The sequence below is a fragment of the Tiliqua scincoides genome, chromosome 3 (genome assembly GCF_035046505.1).
Source record: "Tiliqua scincoides isolate rTilSci1 chromosome 3, rTilSci1.hap2, whole genome shotgun sequence".
NCBI classification, from domain to species: domain Eukaryota; kingdom Metazoa; phylum Chordata; class Lepidosauria; order Squamata; family Scincidae; genus Tiliqua; species Tiliqua scincoides.
The window spans coordinates 198,978,393-198,995,560 of NC_089823.1; the positions used below are offsets into that span (position 1 = coordinate 198,978,393).

Here is a 17,168-nt window from a genome sequence, read left to right on the forward strand (position 1 = left end):
GCACTGTGTTAAATCACCCTGCTTTAATTGGCCTGTGCTATTGAATCCTTAATGGTGAAGCAACTTTACCCTAGGGAGGCCAGTGTTCCCATGAAAAGTAGTGTGAAATAGAGCTCCTAAGTGATCATAATAGTATTCACCTTTATCAAAACAAGGTATTTGTGCTTTACTGAGTTTCTTTCACAGGTTGGATAGTCTTAACCTTTCACATACTTCAAGATTTTCATAGCTGTAACAAGGCCTGACACTCTCCTTCCAGAGCCATTCTGGCCAGTTAATTTACAGCAAATTTGTTTCAAATTTGTTACATTACTAAATTCTGCATCATTTGTTAAGATGCAGAATATACCAATAAAATGTATTTTGTAATAAACGAGAAATAGTTACAGCCAAAAGTTGCTTTAATAAATAACACTGAACTTGTTTCCAGTGTTAGGAACCACATATCAAAGTGTAAAAGGGGGCAGTTATTTATTACTATATATTGCAGCAAAACCCTGTACGTGTCTGTTCAGAAGTAAGCTTATTATCTTCAATGAGACTTACTCCCAGGTAAATCTGTATTGGATTTCTATTGTGGTCAACCTATTGGGGGGGGGCGGTGATGACTCTTGGGTAGAGTTCCTAATTCCTTCCCATCCGTTATTTCCTGTCTGTTGAGATTTAAGAAAAGTACACAAATATGGTTCCATTTGATTTATAAATTTCTATCTAAGCTCTAGGTAATGAATTCTTCATTAGCTTAATTTGGTCACATTTAAATTGTTAGCAGTCATACATAATCTGAACAACATTGAAGTATAAACATGCTTATAACTGAAGTATATGTTGCAAACTCTTATTTCACTATTTCTGGAAGTTTTGGGAGAAGAGAAGGTCTCCTGTTTTGCTCAACTTCAAAGCAGGCAGAAGCTTCTGTTTGCTTTGAAGCCCAGCAGCGCATTGGAGAACTCCCCTGACTTTTTGCATTCCATGAGAACTTAGGGGACAGGATCTGTGTGTGTTGAGCCTCCAGAATGCCCATCAGCAGATTGCCAAGGCCAGAAGTGCCCGCAGCTCCAAATTGCTAAAGGCATTTCAGGCTGCAAGGGGAGTGTGTTGGAATTGGAATACTACGTGTCACTGATAGGGTTTATCTACTTTATACTCTAATTCACATATTTGTCATTAGGGTTGAGAAGGGGAAAGCAACTCTGTTCTGCCTTGGTGATGGGTATTAAAAATGCAAAGCAGATGTATACAATGAAATAATAATAATTTTAAAGAACCAAAAAATTGTTTCTAAGCACGTTCATCTTTGTTCTGTCTTTTGTTGGAATATCGATTTTGCTTTTCCTTGTTTTAAAGGTGCCAGTGAAAGTGTAGGCAAGCATATGCTTGAAGCATGCAGTAACAATCTGGAAATGGCTGTCACTATGTTCCTTGATGGTGGAGGGATAGCGGAGGAACCCAGCACTAGTTCAGCAAGCATATCAAACCTTCGGCCGCTTTCAGAGTACGTATCTTTGTGAATAAACATAGGATGAATAATTGGCTTTGAACTTTGGAAAGTATAGATACAGTAGAATTCTTGATTTTTGTTACTAAACTATTTCTGCTTTACTATTGTTCCCTTGAATAATTTAGTAATCCTGTTCTGCCCCACTTCTCTGTACCAGTCTAGACTGTTGATCCAGGATACACGAACCACGTAGTTTGATCTGATCGTGGGTTCTGACCTCGCAGATTTGCTGGACTTGTTGCCCTCCCAGTGGGTATTCTGAGGGCATTTAAAGCTACTTCTGGTTTTCAGGGGGAAACTGGAAGTGATGTTTTTAGGTCTTTAAAAGACATTTTGAGGGCTGGAGAAGCTGCAGCTTCCCCAGCCCTCAGAATGCCTTTTAAAGTCCTAAAAACATCACTTCCAGTTTCTCCCTGAAAACCAGAAATGGCTTTAGAAGGCATTCTGATGGCCCTCAGAACACCCTCGAGATGCAACTGGAGCACTTCGATTGTGTTCAGAAGGTTTGGCGTGCCTGACCCATGGATTTCATTATCAGTGGGTTTTGACATCTGCAGGGGTTCCAAGAATGGAGTCCCTGTGGATAGCAGGGCATGACTATACTCTGGAAAAATGCAGGCAAGTTCCAGTTTTTGCAGTACAGTTCCAGCCTTTTTATATGTTGATTTTTTTATCCACGGATTAGATTCAACACTGCAGATAAGAAGGACCCTGCCAATCCCTAGAGAAAGAAAAAAAGTCCCTTTACAATCCGTGTTCTAGAAGCCGCTTTTCTAGGAAGTCAGGCTATTAGAACTGCTATTTTGCAACTCACTCCAAGAAAAGTGATCCCCTTCCCTCACCCTGACTCACTGAACAATGGAATGTGCAAGTGATTAGTCACCAGCCACAAGCCAGGGCAAAGGGAGGGGGGTCCCTTTTCTTGGAGCAAGCTGCAAAATAGCAGTTCTGATTGGCTGCCTGACTGACTCATGTTTTGTTTTAACTGATTTTATTTAACACATTATTTTTGTTTTTGAGGGGAGTCCCAGAACCACATCCTGGCAAATACCAAGGTCTCACCTGTACCACATTTGCCTATTTAAACAGTTCTTTCCTCCTTGCTAGAAAATCTTAATCTCTAAGGAAGGGCCATAGCTTTGTGCTAGAGCACATGCGCTGCATGTAGAAGATCCCAGGTTCAATCTCTGGTATCTCTAGGTAGGGCAGAGAAACACTCCTGTTTGGAACCTGAAGACTGCTGCCAGCCAATGTCAACAGTACCAAGCTAGTTAGTACTTATAGTCTGTTTCAGTATAAGGTGGCTTCCTATGATTCTGTCTCAGCTAAGATGGAGGTAAATATTTAAACACAATTGCAAGTGTGGTACACAATGTTTGCAGTGAGTGCTGGACCTGCTGGCTCCAGAGTAAAAGGTAGCAAATGGAGCACCAGTCTTATGTAAAAATATAAATATGAATGAAGAAATTCAGTTGATTGCAACAAGAAGTTCAGGAATAGGGCTTTCAGTCATGTTGGCTTTTTTGCAAGAGGTGACTTTCATAGTGGTACTCGTATCTAATAGCACTGAAATTTATCCATATTGCCCAACACCACTAGTATGTCCCACAAAAGGGACCATAATATGAAAGAACAACACCATGAAGAGACAGGCAGAGGGCACAAGTAAAGAATGTTCTATACACCTTAGTTTGCTTTGTTATGGAATGCGTTTTGCATGTGCTCAAAAACATCTGTACTTTGATAACTACCAGAAGTGTATCCATTCCAATAGTACTGTTTAAATGGACCACATGATTAACATTTGGCATGCTACATTGCCTGAACTGGCTTCTAGGTAAGTAGATATAGGTCTAGGTCTGGGGTCGGCAACCTGCCATTCTGGAGCCGCAAGCAGCTCTTTCAGCCTTCTGCTGCGGCTCCATGCGGGGCCAACCCGTGGGAGGGAGGGGCTCACCCCTCCCGCAACGCACCTGCCCCTCACCAGCCTGAGTGCACTAGCGCAGCTCCCACACATACTGTGGCTGCGCCCCATAGGAGAGGGCGAGAACGGGCTGGCGGAGCAGCTCCTGCTCAAAGAGCCCGCACTGCCCGTTCCCTCCTGCCTGAGCCGCAGTGCAAAAGCAAGCAATTGAGTGCAGCTGCTCAGTCCTCCTGTGTGTGTCTCCTCAAAAGTAAGTCCCATTGTGCTTGCTCCCAGGAACGTGTGCCCAGGATTACAGCCTTCAAGCTGCCCACTCAGCATTCCCCCGTCACTCACTCACCCTCTCACTGCCCCATTTCCTTCACTTGTTTCCCCCCATGATCACGGCAAAAGCAAGCAATTGAGTGCAGCTGCTTTGTCCTCCTCCAAAGCTCAGAGCACAATCCTGTGTGTGTCTCCTCAGAAGTAAGTCCCATTGTGCTTAATCCCAGGAAAGTGTGCCCAGGATTACAGCCTTCAAGCTGCCCACTCAGCATTCTCCCCCCCCCCCTCACTCGCTCACTGCTCCATTTCCTTCACTTGGAAACTTGAAAGGGTTTTGGAGACCCCTGCACCAGATGGTATTCTGTATAAGTTTGTATACTGTATGTGTAACATACTGTATATGTAGCATCAAAGCATATTTCATTGTTGGGAAGTAATCACTGTTAGTATGCCTTTTATTTTATGCAGTTTTGAACTCTTAACTTGTTTGTTCAGGAGCACCTTTGTGAACAGTGTTAAGTAGTACTAAGTGGTCTTGTTCAGAGGTAGTATTGTGTGGAAAGGCATTTACAGAAGTACAGAAGTAAATGACAGTAAGGAATGACAGTATCCTTCACAAGCAGTTCACCTGTGCACAATCTAAAACAGTTGTTCTCCAACTGTGGGTCTGGACCTGATTTTTAGTGGGACCTAGAAGAGGGAAGTGTATTATATAACTGTGATCTATAAGAGGGGAGCGCAAACTATATATGCAGTGTATATATACTCCCCTGGGAGTGAGTCCCGTTGACTCTACTGGGGCTGACTTCTGAGTAGACAGGGAGAGGAGCCACTCGCAGGCTGCACTCCTGTCCATGCATCCCTGAGATGAAGCCCTACTGACTCTACTGGGGCTGACTTACCTTTCCCCCTGTTTTTGCACTGGTATGTATGGAGATCTGCCCCCCCCCAACTTCCATCTGTTGGTTCTGAGTGCAAGGGGTTTTGCAATGGTTTTGCTGTGATATCTATATAGAGATCTTCCCTCCCCCGCACCTTCTCCCTGTTTTTGCACCGGTCTGTATAGAGATCTGCTCCCCCCCCCCACACTTGCATTGGAATCGAGGAAGATTTGGTGAGGAGGTAGATGTGGTGTCAGCAGTGGCCCCTTTAAGGGTAAGCCTGGGCATCCAGCAGAGTGTGCTGCACAGCTGCAGCCACTTGAAGGCAATAGGACCCTCAGGGATATAAGAGCACCTGAGGCAGGAAGGGTTTGTGGGTTGTAGAAGGAGTGCAGGTTGACTTTGGAATCTGACCTGGCCTATTGACTTTGTACTTTGACTTGGATACTCTGACTGATTTGACTGACTTTTTGGAATCTGACCTTGGACTGTGACTTGGCTTATTGACTTTGGACTCTGCCCTGGGTATTCTGACTGACTTTGTGACTAAGGGACTGCTAGAGACACTGGAGTTTGAAGTGCGGCTGCTGTGCCCAAGACCTGCTGATGATCCAGGGTCTGCTGTAGTGGTGGAGGCTGCTGGCAGGAGAGAGGACCTCTGCAGGTTGAACAGGGGAGCTACTGTGGAGGTGGGGTCCAGCAGGACTGCAGGGCAGAACCAGGGTCATTTGTTGGGGGAAAGGGGAGCTAATTTGCTTAAAGTGGGCATAATTCTCCAGGCAGAGAATGGCCTTGGAATCAGGCAAAACACCATAGAGGACCAGGTGTCTGAAAACACAGGACAAGAATGTATGATAAAACTAACTAAAAGCTACAAGAGGGGGCTACTTTATAAAAATGGGACCTATAAGAGCATAAAGGTTAAAAAAAAACACTATATATGCAGTGTTATCTTCATTTTAGGTGTCAAAAGGGTTTTGTGGCTCCCAAAGTTTTTTTCCCTCTGGAAAATGGGTCCAAATGGCTCTTTGAGTGTTTAAGGTTGCCGACCCCTGGTCTAGGTTGATGTAGCTTTTCTTTTTCTTTAATATGCAGGTTTCTTCTTCAGCATTACTTGTTGTAATGGTCATATAATTTTTACTTTTAAATCTTTGTAGAGATGAAGTACGAGCACCTATTCCTCAAAAGCAGGAAATTCTAGTAGAACCTGAGCCCTTATTTGGTGGTAAGTAAACTTCATTTTCATATTTTACTCTCCCAAATGTGCTAGCTTCTAAGGAAAGACTTTGCAAGATTGCTTCTCTCTTACAGGATGCAGTCTTTCAATTTGTATTGAAGTATTTATTATCTATTTGCATGCCCAGGAGAACCAATTATGCACCATAGTCCAACTTTCCATACTTAATTGGCACTCCTGAGGATATGACATTTCTTACACCCTATAATGTATTGCTGCTATTCCCATTTTCTAGATGGGGAACTGAGGCAGAATGGTAATGATTAGCTTGAAACTACCCAGTGAGTAAATTCTTAGAAAAAAGGTTCTATCTGTTTATAGTGTCACAGTATGTACTGAAGTAGTAATCCTTGTGTTTAATTTGGCATAATGCTATTGTGTTAGAAACTGAAGTCAGTTAAACTGAAGATGAATTTCGCATTACTTTTTCAGTTTCTGATTAAATATGGCTTCTAAGGATCTGTCTGTTCAAAGAGATTTTGCTGCTGCTGCTGCTGCTGCTGCTGATGATGATGACGATAATAATAATAATATTATTATTATTATTATTATTATTAACAACAACTTTATTTTTACCCCGCCTTTCTCCCCAAAGGGACTCAAGGCGGCTTACAACATATTAAAAACAATTTAAAAACAAATAAAAACATATTAACACATCATAAGAAAAAGAGCATAGAGCAGCAGCAAGTCATAAAAGAATCAGGCCTGTAAAAATATTAAAAGATGTTAAAAAGATGTTAAAAGGCTGAGAACTCAGAATTCTTGTTTATACAGGAGGGTCTTCAGGCCTTGCCGAAAGGTCTCAAGAGAGGGAGCCATTCTTAAGTCAAGGGGAAGGGAGTTCCATAGCGTTGGTGCCACTACTGAGAAGGCCCTATTTCTTGCAGCCGCCCCACATACCTCCCTAGGCGGCGGCACTTGTAAAAAGGCCTTCTCTGATGACCTAAGAGGACAAGCCGGATTGTACGGGAGTAGGCAATCTCTAAGATACCCTGGTCCAGAGCAGTATAGGGCTTTAAAGGTCAAAACCAGCACCTTGAATTGGGCCCGGAAACGAATGGGCAGCCAATGCAGCCGCTGGAGAAGCGGACTGACAGAGTCGAACCGCCTACCTCCAGTAACCACACAGGCCGCCGCATTCTGCACTAGTTGCAGTTTCCGAACCGTCTTCAAGGGCAGCCCCACATAGAGCGCGTTACAGTAATCTAATCTCGATGTCACCGAGGCATGGATCACCGTGGCCAGGTCTGCACGATCCAAGTACGGCCGCAGCTGGCGCACCAGCCGAAGCTGAGCGAAGGCCCCCTAGCCACAGCTGCCACCTGGGAATCCAGGAGCAGCTGCGAGTCCAGGTGGACCCCCAAGCTGCGGACCTGCTCCTTCAGAGGGAGTGCAACCCCATTCAGCGCAAGCCGATAGTCCAGCACCTGCATCGAAGATTTCCGAACCAGGAGAGCCTCTGTCTTATCCGAATTTAATTTCAGCTTGTTAGCCCCCATCCAGATCCTTACTGCTTCCAGACAGCGCTCCAGGCCCTCAACCGCCACCCTGGAGTCTGGAGAAAAGGAGAGATAGAGCTGGGTGTCATCGGCATATTGATGACACCCCACTCCAAAGCCCCGGATGACCTCTCCCAGCGGTTTCATGTAGATGTTAAATAGCATGGGGGACAGAATTGAGCCCTGTGGCACCCCGCATCTCAAGGGCCAGGGTGTCGAACAGGCATCCCCCAGCACCACCATCTGGGACCGACCCTCCAAGTAGGAGCGGAACCACCGCAAAACAATGCCTCCAGCTCCCAACTCGGCCAATCGGCCCAGAAGAATACTATGGTCGATGGTGTCGAAAGCCGCTGAGAGGTCCAGCAGGACCAACAGGGACGCACTCCCCCTGTCCAGTCCCCGGCGTAGGTCATCCACCAAGGCGGTTTCCGTCCCAAAGCCCGGCCTGAAACCAGATTGAAAAGGATTCAGATAATCCGCTTCATCCAAGACCCTCTGGAGTTGGGATGCCACCACCCGCTCAATTACCTTGCCCAGAAACGGGATGTTGGAGACTGGCCGGTAGTTATTCAACACAGTGGAATCCAGGGAGGGCTTCTTTAGGAGGGGGCGAACCACTGCCCGTTTCAAAGCAATGGTGATGGTAGTTTATTTTTATACCCCTTTCCAAAAAAAGGGTTCACAAAGTCAAATAAATGAAAGAAAAAATGGTCCCTGTGCCAGGAATCTAAAATTGTATCGGCAGACTGTAAGAAAGCACAAGTTTTTTGTTAAACTGGATGAGCTTATTAGGAGGACCTCATAGCCAGGAAAAGCTATTGGTTTAGGGCATATTGGGAAATGCATTTTTGTAGAGACCAGCAAGTGTTGGTGACCAGAAGTCATATGATGAGTTATAATAAATTACAGATTAAAAAGTGTGGTTGAAGTGATAGCATGACATCTGGTGACTGGCCCCTGCATGAAGCTGCTTGCCGGACAGTAGAATAGTCACCAGAAAATGTTTTGGGTGGAGGTGACTGATTCTTGACCATGGGTTATATGAGATCAATTTTACATAATTGATGGAATGTAATTGTAAATTCCTTCGAATTATTTTTTTGCAGTCTATACTTATTATATACAATGCATTTATTTGCAATCTAGCCCAGTGATTTTCAGCGTTTTTCATCTCATGGCATGCTGACAAGGTACTAAAATTGTCAAGGCACACCATCGGTTTTTGAACAATTGACAGGGCACACCATGCTGTTGGTGGGGGGCTCATATCCCCGAAAGGTCCTATTAATAAATGACCCTCCACCAAACCCCCGTAGCACACCTGGGAACCATTTGCGGCACACCAGTGTGCCACAGCACAGTGGTTGAAAATGGCTGATCTAACCAATTCATACTGTTCATTTGAGATGGGACAACCAATAATGTTATGCGTTAATCATTATCAAAACATGTTTGGCAATTGAATCCTTATTAAAACAATTTCTGCCATTTTTGACAGTTTGTAGGTATCAGAATGGTGTTGCAAATTCTTTTCATTTAGCTATAGCTACACTTTGCAGTACAGTGGCAAAGAAATGGTTTTAAACCATTGCATCTCTAGTCTAATTTGATGTAGCCAACATAGAGAAAAGCAGCCATATGTTACAGCATGGCATTACTTGAAGGAGTTAGCTAAAACATAGTTTACCAGGTGAAACAGGCTTCATGCTTATAGCTTTCTCTAGGCCAGTGGTTCTCAAACTGTGGGTCGGGAGCCACTTGGTGGGTTGCGATCTGATTTCTGGTGGGTCGCGAGAAGCTGGCAGCCATCTTGGAAGATGGCAAAAGACCTAGGTGGCACCATTTTGGAGGGGGGCAAAGACTGGGCGTCACCATTTTAAGCTTTCTGGCATTGAGACGTAACTAAGAGCGGCTTGCACATGTGCAAAGAAAACAGCATGCTGCTTTTCCCCCAGAAAGTGTGCTGCTGCCTTCCAGCTGGACCTCCCTCTGCACTTGGAGGCTTCCCTTAGGGGGGCCAATTGCAGAGTGCAGGCTTGGATTGCAGGTAAAGAAGGACTGGGAGAGACCTGGATGAGCCAGCCAGGCTCCTCCCCACCAACCTTTGTCAGCTTAGCTGCCTTGATGGGATGGGCTACCTTGGGGTTGCAAGACACAGCAGCTCCCCCCCTGCAGCTGGACTGGGCTGGAGAGTGTAGGCGGAGACCTGAACACAGGACTTGGGTGAGTAGAGGCAGACCTGCGTGATCTCCCCTCTTGTGAGCCTGCCTTGAAAGCAGCGCCGCCGCCGCCACCCCAATGCCGTTCTCGTCCTCTGCATCACAACGTCTCCCTGAAATCTCCTAGAAGCCACGATCCTTTCCTGCCCTGGCTAACATGTCCTCTCTTTATATCTTTGCTGATTGCCTGGCTGCCAAGAGAGCAGCCGGGGGGGGGGGGAGTGAGGGCAAGCCTGGCATGTGGGGGGCGGGGAAGCACCCAGGGAGATTGCTGCTCCCCCAGCTGCTTCTCTGATGTGCACTCTTCTCATCTTCTTACTTCTCTCTTAGGCTGCAATTCTGTCTACTCTTACCTGGGAGTAAGCCCTATTGCCAATAATGGGAGTCAATTCTGAGTAGACGTGCTTAGGCTTGGGGGAGATGAGGGGAAACGTCCCTGCTTATCTTCCTTCTGAGGGGGATACTACTGTTTTTATTTCCTTTATTTACAAAAGCTCAAGCTACTTGTATTGAGGTGCATGAGTAGGGTGCACTTGTTTCTGGCTAGTTCTAAGCACAGTATCAATAGCCACATCAATGTTTGTTAGTTTCAAGCACAATACAAGAAGTAGCTTGAGATTTTGTAAATAAAGACAGAAATAAAAGCAGTAGTAAATAAATACACAAATATTTTGTTCCAGATGTTTTATTTTTTGTTTGATAGCAATGGTAGAGAGGGCAGGGAGAATTGGAAGAAGCTTCTGAGCTGGAATACTGTCTCTTGCCATTTACAGTTTGAGTCTCTAGGCAAGAACTTCCTGCTTGATGAAATCACTTCTGACTCTGACATCACAGTGATGTCACTCCCTGTTTGATGATGTTGTTTCTGGCTTGACATCACTTTCAGGTTGCTGACATCACTTCCAGTGGGTCCCAGACAGTCATTCTCAGAAGTGGGTCCCGGGCTAAAAAGGGTGAGAACCACTGCTCTAGGCAATCCTTCCCTCGTAGGTATGCTGAGACTAGGACATACATCCACACGTGCAAACATAATCTGATGATTGGGAACAAAAAAAATCATGTGCCAAAAGGTACCCATGTTCACATGAATCTTGGGATGTCAGTAATGCATTATGCTATGATTCAGCCAACCAATTAGTGTAAAACTGCTTGCAGCTTCAGCCTCTCATATAACAAATTCACCGTGCAAAATTCTTATCACTAATCCATGTTTAAATTCTTTGTTTGTTAAGCTCCTAAAAGACGTAGACCTGCTCGTTCAATATTTGATGGCTTTCGAGATTTCCAGACAGAAACCAGTAGGTATCTGTGCGTCATTATGGCACATCTTTACACTCTATTGGCTTTGTTTGTTGGCTGTATCTGGGTTTAGCAGTGTGTGTATATAGGATTGCAGCCTAAGGGACATTTTCCTGGGAGCCAACCTAACTGAACACTTACTTCGAATAGCAGAATTATGCCATTGGAGCACTAGCTATGTAGTGTAACCAACCGGGCTTCCATGTTGATTCAGGATTAAGTAAGATTGCATCACACAAAAGTGGTGATATTGCTGGGTGAATAGTATTTCTTTGCAGACTGGAGGAGACTAATGCAGATAAGACCCCTAGCATCAGCACAGGAGAGTACACATGCTGTCTGGGGAAGCCAGCTGGGTTGCTCGTGACTTGGTTGCAGTAACTGAATGTGTTGTAGCTTTCATGAAAGAAGTTTGGAATTTGATCTAGTTGTAGCAGGTGACTTTCATTTATAGTTTATTAAATCCTACAAATCCCTTTGCAAGGTCACCAGATGTGACAGCCTCCCCCCAAACTCTGCATGAATTGCAGAGGGAGTATGCAATGGAGGGGTCTGTCATCTTTTGCTAAAGGAAGGCACAGGGCAAAAGACTGCTTTTGCTTTCTACATAAGTATTATGCAAAATGAAACAGGACCCAGATTTACTTTTCTTCTTCCTCCTCCAGCATGCCCAAAGATTGGGCAGGGTCTTTCTCTTTACTCAGGGCTTTATAGAAGGCAAGATGCAGTATGAATTCGTTTTGCATCCCCCTGTCCCTGAATACTTATTTAGGCAAACAAGCCAAATCAACATTTGTAGAACTGTGTATTAACAGTGTGATCCAAAAGTAAATTCTATTGAGTTAATCAAACTTACTCCAAGGTAAAGGTGAATTGGATCGCAGCCTCAATAACTGTTTGGATAAATGACATTTTATAATATGTTCCAAAACGATTTGCAGTCATTGATAAATGAAAACAATAGCCTACTAGATTATTCTATAGCATGTAGCTTTTTGTCCCTTCTACTTCTGTACAACAAAAAGAACTACAAATGATATTAGCATATAAATTGTTTAATAATATTTGCATTAGTGAATCGATCTTTTTTATCTAGATCAGGGGTGTCCAAAGTTTTTGGGAGGGCCACATAGTCTCTCTGACAGTGTGTCAGGCTGGGGAAAAAAAGAATTAATTTACATTTAAAATTTGAATAAATTTACATAAGTTTACATAAATGGATATATTAAAGATGAAATTATATGAATGAATGAAGGTCTTGCAATAGCTCAAGGCCTATAAAAGGCATTGCACAAAGCAAGGCTGGCTTTTCCTTTGCTGCTGCTACTGCATCACAGACGTGAAAGAACAAGCAGTGGAGGAAGACCTCATCCCACAGCTCATGTGAGAGGTTAAATAGTCGCCCTCACACTGAGAGCAGTTGCGTCGGGCCAGTGTGGGCTCCAACAAATCTCCAGAGGGCCAGAGGCTCATTGGAGATTGGGGGCTCCCTGAGGGCTGCATTGAGAGGCCACAAGTGGCCCCAGCGCTGGGGTTTGGGCACCCCAATCTAGATGAATAATTGCACATACAATGAAGACATGACTTCGGTATCCGTGGATCTGGCATCTGTAGATTTAAATTGGTGTCACAATTTAAATGCCCTTTAAAAAGAAAGGGCAAAAATTGCACTTCTTACCTTTGTGCAGTCAAACTATGTTGTTTTTAATCCTCTCTAGGCTGAAAGTAGCACTAATGACCCACTTCTGGGTCATGCAGAGGTTCCTGGCTCCTCCTAGGGTTACCCCAGAATGCATCACAATATATCAGGGATGGGCAAATCCACCATGGCTTGAGTTATGAGTCCCTGCCCCCTGCAACCCAAATCGAAAACAAATCCTAATGGGTGCACTTTCTGAGTCACCGGGAGCATTTTGGCAACTTGAAAAGTCTCAAGTTATCCCCTTTAAGCAAGCCATGGAAGAAATGGGGCTGCTGCTGGAGTGTGTGTTCGTGTCAGGGTTCTCTTGAACCACTCCCCTGCTGCCCCATCCCATCTGTAAACAAGGCAGGAGGGGTTGGGACAGACTGCGTGGGTGTGGGAACAGAAGTGGCAAGAGGGTCACATGCAGCAGTTGCGGGGGGCTTGCCAGTGTGACCCAATCCTTTGCAGCTCTACTCAGAAGTAGTCCCACTGCACCCCATCATTAAATGGGGCTTTCTTCCCCCAAGTAACAAAGAAACTCACAGCAGCCATGCGATTGGAAAGTGTGATCTCTACAAATCTCCCCCCCCTTCACCACCTCCTTTCCCCCTGGGCTTTTTCAGCCAGTTCCAAGACAAGAGCCCCCTTGGGCTCCTCCTTCTGCCCTCCATCATCCAATTGAACCTTCCATCCTTCATCCACTTATCATTGGCTCTTTCAGAGATGGGCAAGAAAGCCCACTCCCAGCCTCCCTCCCTGGGTTTCTCCAGCCAATCCTAAGGCATGAACCCCCCTTTGGCTCCTCCTTCTGCCCTCTTTCATCCAAAGAAAAAACCAGACCACCCATCCTTTGTCCAATGACCATCTAGTGATGGGCAAGAGAGCTCACTCCCACCCAGTGCGAAAGCAAACATTAACCCTTCCCTGCCTCCTGGCTGGAACCTCCCTGTTGCTCACCTGGTCTGAATGATGGTCCCATGAGCTTTTTCACACCACATAAACAGTAAGCAAGCACACCCAAACACTGCATAAGTGGAGACTGAGTGCCAAATCACAGGCCCTTGACTCAAGTGTTTTGCCTAGTCTTCCATGCACACAACTGGAGTCCACTGATTTTTGCGACTTGAACTCTAGTTACCTGACTCGATTTCCCATCCCTGCAATATATTAATAAATCACCTTTAAACTGGAGATGCTTCATTAGTGAATGTGTTTTTAAGCACAGACCTGCTGCTTTGAAACTTAAAGGAGAGATAATGAAGAGTTTGCCAGTAGGCTAGAACTATATTTTTGTATTATGACGGCACTACACTTATACAGCAGAATTCTCTTTATTGGGCATTTAATTCATATTGCATACGTTTGGAGCATGGCCTTGTAGTTTTTCTCTCCTCCTTCCCCACTTCCTGCCTTATATTCTAAACCATTTTGTTTATAGTTGGTGGGAGGTAGCTGAGCCTGTGAATGTTTTGTCTAACTCACTGTTCTTCCTTCTGGGGCTCTACAGTCCGGCAGGAGCAGGAGTTAAGGAATGGAGGAGCAATAGACAAGAAACTGACCACGCTTGCAGACCTCTTCAGGCCTCCAATTGATCTGATGCATAAAGGAAGTTTTGAAACAGTAGGTCACTAATCTTCAGTATTGTGGTGGCTCAGGCATAGCTCTTTGTCTGTGTGTGACACACGTAAATTGACTTCTGACATAATTCAGCATGTTTAAAGAATATGTCTTTGCATGTTGGTCAATAGCTGTATTTATGCTGCTTTTACACAGAGGGCTAGTCCTCCTTGACTAGAAGTCTATTCTGAGGAAGGGCAATTCTGTGACTGTGTTCCTCTACCTATCTTCTCTTGTTCCCCATCCCTTTTTAAAAAGCTATTCGGCGTATGAAGTAATATGTATCTTCATGAGGTTGCATTGTCTGGAAGTACCAATTGTATTCAGTATTAAGCTGCATGCTTACTGCAGCTTCTTTTTCAGTGCTCATAGGATGGAAAAATTCTTTTAAGAAACACTTGCTTTAATACATTCGAGATTTTATCCACAACAGAAGGCAAGCTGTAATAACTCAGTGGTAGAAAACATGCTTTGCATTCATAATGTCCCTGGTCCAGTCCTTGGCATCTGAGTTTGAAAAAGATCTGAGCTTCAAAAAGTCAAAAGTAGCTTTTTGGACACTTCTGCAAGCCATTCTAAGGGCAGATGCGATCCGGAAGAGGCCTCTGGGTCTCCTAATGACAATTCAAACACAAAAAATCACTTAGTGGCAGGTTTGGAGAACGTATCCCCATCGTTAAGTGACACACACCTATAAGTATGTTGAAGACTATAGCTTTGGACTCTGTTGAACTGAAGAGAGTTCTTATTTATTCTTTTCTACTCTGTTTATAAGCTAGGAAGAAACTAAATAATTGTTCTAAAATATGTAAAAGGACATTTAATAAGATGGTAGTTGAAAATTTCCATATCCCTTATATCTGTTGACTAATAATACATATTTTCCTATTTTATGTTAGTTTTAATGTGTACTAAATAAATGTACATGCATAAATTTCAATATCTCCTACAGTAGAGTATGCAATATCTCCTGAGTAGAATAGCTCAGATGCATTTTTTTTTTCCTCCTGGGATGCTAGAAGCCCTACAATTGTGGCCCTAAAGACGGGTGCATTAGTCAAGTGAACAATTTTGTGGGTAAACCATGTCAGCTCACCTCTTTCTATTTCTGTGTTGTGCTGAAACCAGTTACAAAAACTGCTGTTCCCTTTGACCTTCTGTTGTACTTTTGAAGTTCTGAGAAAGAGAGAGCACGCACCATTTATGTATAACCTAGCTCTTCGTGGGTCAGTGATGTAGTCGGCTTTCAGCCCATTTTTTTTTTCAGTTTTTTATACACAACTTCATTTTATGTAGATGTTAATCAGAAAAAATCCACATTTTTTTTCCACTCTTAGGACCCAATCCTATCCCACTTTCCAGTGCCAGTGCAGCTCTAAGAAAAGGAAACAAATATTTCCTCACCTTGAGGAGGCCTCCATGACTCTCTCTCCACCATAGGATGCAGCACACACCCATCGGCACAGCTGCATCAACACTGGAAAGTTGGATAGGATTGGGTCCTTAGTTTCTTCCAATATACACCTCCATAAATTAGTGTGATATTTCTCCTTCTTTTACTTTCTCTTCCTGCTCAGAGTAGGAGTTTGCTTTTATTCTTCTGCATTTTTAGTGGGCTCACTGCTTTGAAAATTCCCTATATTTTTCTTTTACTTGCCATTGGCTTTTAGATTTAAGTATTTTATTATCCTATATTAGATTTATAGTTTTAGTCTTTTTCAGTTTATCACTCCAACACTTTATTTGACTAAAGCATGATAGCTGTCCAGCCGCAACTTGAAGTTGTCAAGAAGAGTCTATTCATCTTGGGAGGTGGATTCTGATTCTTAATCCTGCAATCACTACTGTTATCCAAATTGAGTGCAACTCCAGTTTTTTTAACAACTTATTAGAAAGAATTTCATCCTATAGTATATGGTATATTTGGGTTGCAAAGGCTGGTGTGGGTGTGCAGAGGCTGTCTGGTTACTGTTAATAGTGCTACGTTGCTGAAGTAGATGATCTTTAGTCCATTCTTTCTCTGAAACTGTAACTTGAACATTGTATGTTATATTGCTTGCCCTCATTGCTTGTTTTTCTGCTCCAAACACGACTGTTCATATGCTTGTTCAAGCAGAAGGAAATCCTTTATTAGCAACCAGTGTGGTCAGTGGTAGAACAAATATTTGCTCTGCCAAGATCTAAGTGGCTGGATTTGGATCAAGTCGCTGTACATCGACCTAACCGAATTCATAAGATAATTGTGAAGTTTAATTGGATAATATATGTACATTGCAAAGTATTATGGAAATTGCCAAGGATTATGATGACACCCACATTGCAGTTCTTCTTCCACAGCATAATACCCTTTTTTCTTTTTGCCTTCTCTGTTTAGTTGAGACTTGGAAAACTGCATGAGACTTGAGTTATAAGGCCTTTATAGAAAAAAATAGCTTATCCCATAATCATATTTTTATATTTTTCCTCTTTAATTTAGTTTAATTTGATATAAGACTGGTTCAGGGCAAATATACAGCCAGTCTTTCTCAAGCAATGGAGAAACACTCATATTCTGTAATAGCCTTAACAAAATGGCTATTTCCTAGCTCTGCAGTCAATTCTTTTACATTTATGTTCATCTTGTGTGTATTTGAGAGATTTTGCTCCCATATTAAATCCAGCTTTATCTATGTAGGAGAAATAGTGAAACAGAATAGGCAAAGTAAAATATAGGCATTAATATAAGTCAATCTCCTGCTTCCTTTGAATATTTACAATAAAAATTATACACTTGAAGATATTTGAATAATGTGCTGCAGCAATTTTGACCACAATTTAAATATGCATTTTATTTTCACCACTGCAGCATAAATCATATACCAGTCCAACTGCAAGATGAGTTAACCTGAATTCATGAAGTGGCAAATTATAACACCTCTACAATCTGAATTCAAAGTTAATACATATTTAAGAGAATTTTGAGTTTGCACCATGTGAATATTTTAGATTTGTCAAGTTTGAAGATACCTTTTTTTACCCTAGGTTGGTGGTCTCCAAA

General features: G+C 43.3%; 1 protein-coding gene across 3 annotated transcripts in view; it reads left to right on the forward strand.

The window, feature by feature from the left end:
• UBXN7 (UBX domain protein 7) overlaps nt 1-17,168 on the forward strand; it is a 34,237-nt gene that overhangs the window by 3,054 nt on the left and 14,015 nt on the right. Inside the window, exons 2-5 of one of the 3 annotated variants that reach the window (XM_066620272.1) lie at nt 1,348-1,495; nt 5,728-5,795; nt 10,764-10,829; nt 14,022-14,134. In XM_066620272.1, coding sequence (XP_066476369.1) covers nt 1,348-1,495; nt 5,728-5,795; nt 10,764-10,829; nt 14,022-14,134 — 395 coding nt within the window. Of the gene's footprint in view, nt 1-1,347; nt 1,496-5,727; nt 5,796-10,763; nt 10,830-14,021; nt 14,135-17,168 lie in introns of those variants that run through there. The other 2 variants (XM_066620274.1, XM_066620273.1) reach the window with 2 other exon arrangements.